A 6,000-nucleotide genomic window follows, 5' to 3' on the forward strand; every position below is an offset into this window, starting at 1 on the left:
CTGGCCTAGGGGCACCATATACCCTCGAGCCGGCACTGTGTATATCTTTGTATAGATAATAGCCATTTAACACCTGGCATCTCTCATTTGCATACAACTGAATCAATCTATGTCCACTGTCATATTTTCCACCACATGCCGATTCTATCACTCTATCCAATGTGAACATTAGTTTCCTCTTCAATACTCTTACTTTTCATTGAGTGAAGTATCTTCACATGAGGCATAATTTCACTTGCTATGAAGTTTCAATATATCCACGATCCCACCAAATATGGTGGGATACCCCATCTGCCACCTGAGAAAGAATGCCCTCTAGTGGTTACAGGGGTCCTCCAAGAGGATTAGCAGAATATGCAAGTTGAATTGTGAGGAAATACAGTTGAATTCAAGGTATCCCAATAATGTTGAAAGAAAAGTTTTGTTTTACAACATGATGATCTTGTATGGATAATATTTCAGAACACACGCAATTTACAGACAAAAAATACTAGTTGTGGTGGGCGGTAGATGCCGTTGATGGAGATGATTCATAGTAGAGGTTTGGTGTAGTGGTTGAGACAGTTGTAGGTGTCCTCCCGCGATGAGTCTTTGGACTCCTTGGAGGTTGTCAGGAATAATAATAATAATAATAATATAAAGCACTTCATTTGATTTTTGTAAATCTGTAAAATGCTAACAATACCCCAAGGAAGAGAATGTGGGAAGCACTTATTGAGTGGGGTTCCTCGACAATCTCTTAGAACTGGTTGAGCCCTCCTAATCAGGGTTTAGGAGGGCTCAACCAGTTTATGACTGTAGATCCATGTGTGTGTGTGTTTTCACAGGCCAGTTGTGGCAAGCACTGAAGAGTGCAGATATAGATGATTAATGGTAAAGATAGTGCAGATGACATACAAGTAATCTAAATCTGCTACAAACATACATTGGCTGCAAACTTTCAGAGGCATTTTATACTAGTAACGGGCTCAAGCAGAGATGCTATATGTCACTAACATTGTTTAAAATGTCCTAGAGGATGGGAACAAGCATTACCGTAAATACATCTAGAGGAAACAAGTCTTCAGAATGTAGGACTGATAATCATGTATGATCCTCACATATACTGGATAAGGAAGATGTAGAATACTAGATGAGAAAATTGTTGGATATATATAAACATTGAGGCCCAAAAGTACCTAGGTTGGAGGTGACTGCAAAATCACTTGAGCTTAGTTACTTCAAGTAACTAAGCTCCACGATGAATAAGTCCGGCCAATGGGAAATTTTACAGAACATGACAGATATGGGCAGCTCGTAGAACAGCGTTGCTGTATTTTATGCAGTCATAAGATCTCAAGGAAAACAAAGAAGATTCTATGTGGGTGATTATAGAGAATATAATGACCTATGGATATGAGTGCTGGACCCTCACTAACAGCCAAAGAAACAAGTAGAAGTTATGGAAATGGATTTTTATTTATTTATTTTTATTATTTTTTTTAACGAAACCCATCCACAAGAGGCTGGTCAACCTATAGTACGCTAGTACCGTGGATGGGTAAGAAGGAACTTACATTTATTTTGAAGAGATGTTGACTGTTTTCCTTGGGAAACACATAAGATTGCAGACTGTTCCAGTGAAAGGGATGAACAAAAAGAAGAAAATTTATTCTCTAATTTTGGAGATGCACTGTAAAAGAACATTTACTGCATGCCTCTGAACTGATTTGACAGAGTGGGAGTATTATTGATGCTAATTCTGATGAACAGCAGCCATGTTATATTTGTAGAAGCTGCAAGCAGCAGAAACTGAGCACCTGTGTGAAAGTGTATTAGTGAGTAGGCTACTTCAGGTGAAGTATGGGAGCCACTTATATGGACTACCTCAGGAACATATCTATTCAATTCAAACAGAAATGGAAGTTGAAGAGCCTGTCACAGAGAGGATGGAGGTGCATGCCTCAAAATGATATGGACATGTCCAGAGAAAAGGATGAATGACAACCACTGAGAATTATGAATTAGTCACCATGAATTGGAAGGAGGAAAAGAGAAAAACCAAAAACTACATAGATTCCATTCAAACAGAGGTGAAAGATGAAGAACAACCTGTCACAGAGAGGATGAGGATACATGGTATAGATATGCCAGAGAATAAGGATGACAGCCATTGAAAATTCTGAATTAGTCGCCATGAATTAGGAGGAGATAGAGAGAAAGACCAAGAACTACACAAGGAGGGACCACTGTGTGAACTAAGAACAGCAGCAGCTTACAGGATGAAGATTAGAAAAATTATCAAAGTTTTTATATTTTATAATTTGCAGTGTTAACTCTTATAACAAAAAAAAAAAAAAAAAAAGGAGAGAGAGAATCTGGAAGGCACTTTAAGATAACATATGTACTATATAATAAAGATGTACAGTACTGATGTGATATTGTATCAGATTTATCCCTTAATGCAAGATCCAACTTTGCATCGTCATCATCAGCATATAATTGGATATTCCCTCCAGGTCATCCCCAGTGTCATTAATATGCAAAGTTAATACAGTATATATAATTGTATATATCTGTCATGCAATTTGAAAGGTTTGTAACAACATGTGACTGAGAATCTAAATTTCTGAAAAATAGCATTACATAATTTATGAACAAGCTTTCTGAAAAGCTAGCATATATTTTTCCTAAAATCTACACCAAAAATTATATATTCATACATATTGCTGAATGAGAAAGTATTGTAATGGTTATTATCGCACATTACAAAAATATGAAATGCCATGACCAAGATGAATACTTAAATTTAATGAGGGACACATAATGAACTTCCATCATATTCTAATATTCTAGGGATAGGAATAAGATACCAAGAATACACTCATTAAAAAATCCTTAAGAGGATTTAAAGAGAAACATCTTAAAGTTGGACTGTCTATTATCTGAAAACATTATCAGAATAAAACTCTCATCTATGAATTTTTTTTTAGCATGCAAATTCCATCTGTGTAGGTGTAAGATATTTTCAACAAGTTTATACCCAGCATCTTATTCTTTTGCAATTCATCCTCCAGTTATTTCCTTAAAAAATGTTCTATGGCCTGATCAATAAGGTAAAATATTCAAATTATTAAAATAAAGAATTATTATAATTTTCTAATATCTTATTAATATTTATTATTCAAAAATTTTGAAATTAGTTTATTAAGATAATATGGGGGGGGATGGAGGATCTGAAAATTTTATTTTTACTATCCAAGTTGAAGTCTCTCATCCGACCGATGCGGGTTGAGTCCCATAATTAGGGATTTCAATTTAAAATACTATAAATTAATTACATTGAGAATACCATAAATCCTCAACCATTTATGTATAAAATATTGTGCATGATAATATTTGTGAGCGTTCCAAGTTCTATATGATCACTAGCACAATGCGTATGTGAACTGCAGGCAAATGACATGAACAATGTTATCTTATGCTTTCATGCGATAAATTTCATCAGGAGGGCCTTCGTGAGACTACAACTGCTGGAACCGGAACTACGAGTGGGAGGGGGGTATATATTTAAAATGAGCTTTAAATGGTAAAGGAGAGAAAATCCCTAATCACTGTCCACATCATTCCATCATACCGTTGATTTTAGTAATTCGTTTTCTAAACGGAATTCTGTTTGAATTGAGTTAAAGTGATCACTTCCCCCCGTCTGGCGTTTTCGGAAAAGGAAACACCATTTTTTAAATAACATTTCCTTTTTTTAGCAAACATTTTATTTTGTACCCATCTCTCTTCTGCGTTAATTAAATACAGGAAGCAGAATATTTTTTTCGAAGAATACCTTCTTCAATATATCAGATTTACTGCAAGTTTATCGAAATACCTTAAAAGATAAGCAAATATTTGTTTTAATTGCTACAATGGAAAATATAATCCAGAAGATGAAATAAAAATGGCAACAAAAATAGGCCGGGACATGGGTCTTGTTTTGGAGACGAATGGCCACCTCTAGTTGTCAGAATGAACAAAACTAGTAAAAATAAAAGCAACAGTTTCTGAAGCTTAGAGAATCTCTTCGGGATGAACAGAGCAACAGAAAATGGCTTTCTAAACTTCTTAAAAATCATTTAAATATATCAGCGTGTTAGGGCTTGGAATTAATTAATTTAATTCTATTAAGTTTATTCTTATTTGCTGTAGTTAATTTATTTGAATTAAACTTAAGAAAAAATAATTTTGGAGGTGTGCATGTGTATATAACGCACACAAAAACACAGCGTGAGATATCGATGGATGTGTGTGAGTATATGGTTATATTCATAAATGCAGTGCATGCCAGTTAACAGTTGGGTTAAAGTTAAAAAGAAAAACGAAAATAGCTTTTCTTCTCTTCCTTAAGGCCAATTGCCTGCGTTAGGGCACTGGCTACTGAGTAAGTGAAATATAGTTTGGCGCGATTCCGAGGACACATTTACACACGGAAAACTACCTTTTGTAACTGAAAGGAATAGTTTTTTTCCAGCCTACATAACAGTATAACCGATAATTTTTGTATTAGCTATACAAGAGTTTAGGGAAAACATATAAATTCCCTTCCACTCACGTTTTATGACTGCTCGCAGCCACAAAGACCAGCCGAGGTTGGATCACGCAGTTGACTAGACTGCCAGGAGAGATGGCATCTAAATATTTCTTAAAGTTAAAATGAATATCAGTATTCACGTATTAAGTCAATCAACAAGCTAACTCACCTGTCATACTCCTTGTTATCCCTTTCACAACGTTCGTCCTTGAGTTCTTTCCATTTCTTGCCATGTTTACATGTTGTAAGCAGAATGATGTCCTTGCCATTATGCAGATGGTATAAGGAGTTCCTAGTCTCCGAACCGATGCCGTACAAGTAACGCTTACCTTTGAACACCAACAAGTATTTTTTATTAACAGGAAAATTGCTTGTAGTGAGATAGCCACGATTACCACCCTTTTCGGGGTGATTTTTAGGAAAGAGAGGAATTGGAACGTCAAAATTGGGCCTAAAATTTGATATGGATATACTCGCTTTGGCTAATATTGCTTCACTGATATCAAAGCCTAAGTCTTCAGCATACTCGGGCCATGTACCGGAATATAGATTAAATATGATATGGTTCCTACCATTATTCCAGTACTTGGCCTGTTGGTCCAGTTTACTCTGTATGTTTTTCACATAATCTGAACTTAGGGTATCTCTATCTAACGAGTCTAAGGACAAGATAAACAGACATGCCTGAGCAGGGTCAGCGGTATAATACCGAGACTCCTGTATAACGTTTAGTATCTTTTGAAAGCTCGCAGAGATTTTACCTTCCACTGGGTACACGTAAACTTTGAAATCCCGTCGACAACGCGAGAAATCGAAGCACGTGTGCATCCTACACTTAGAAGCCTTGTAGGCGACACTCCGTTCTTGTCGTCTCTGTCGAGGGGACACCACCAAATCCACTTCCCGCTGTTCATCGCCGATGTCCGCATAGGAATGTAGCTTGGCCTTTTCCCGCACCACGCTGGCTTGTTCATCGCCATTTTGTCGTAGTCGAAAACCTCCGAGGTAACACAGCACAAGGAACGCGCAGCTGATCACAACGACGAGATACCTCTTTTTCGCCTGCATCAGCTCACCACCACCAGCGCTGGTAATTACTCCATATTGCCCCAGCTGCCACCACGTCTCAGCCCACACTGGCCACAGCTATCGGGCCACCCTACCTAGCCTGTTGGCGACACCGCCGCTCACACGCGAACACTACCAGCGTCTCTACCGCCATCTTTGAAACACCCATGTGCTTACAGTCTCGTTTTGAGGTAACGCGTCGTTTGGCCAGTACCATTAACAAGATGGGGGTTGTCATAAGAGATTTAAGCGCATGCTCTATAGCGCTCAATGCGCTGAACAGCGGATAAGTCTGCTATGACGAGTGAATATCGCTAATGTTTGCGTTCAGGATCGATTTCTAATAAAAGTTGGAAGTCCGTTTTGTGAAA

The 6,000-nt window shown here is 37.5% G+C and overlaps 1 protein-coding gene across 1 annotated transcript in view; it reads right to left on the reverse strand.

Moving 5' to 3' along the window:
- Positions 1–5,757, reverse strand: part of ttv (exostosin glycosyltransferase 1 ttv) — a 288,389-nt gene extending 282,632 nt beyond the window's left edge. The window contains exon 1 of the mRNA XM_090414748.1: positions 4,731–5,757. Within this exon, the coding sequence (XP_090270874.1) occupies positions 4,731–5,629 (899 nt within the window). The 5' untranslated portion in view covers positions 5,630–5,757. The remainder of the gene's footprint in view (positions 1–4,730) is intronic.
- Positions 5,758–6,000: the final 243 nt, after the last annotated feature.

The sequence above is a fragment of the Typopeltis vanoorti genome, chromosome 25 (genome assembly GCF_054136105.1).
Source record: "Typopeltis vanoorti isolate ZY-2024b chromosome 25, IOZ_Tvanoo_1.0, whole genome shotgun sequence".
Lineage (NCBI taxonomy): Eukaryota > Metazoa > Arthropoda > Arachnida > Uropygi > Thelyphonidae > Typopeltis > Typopeltis vanoorti.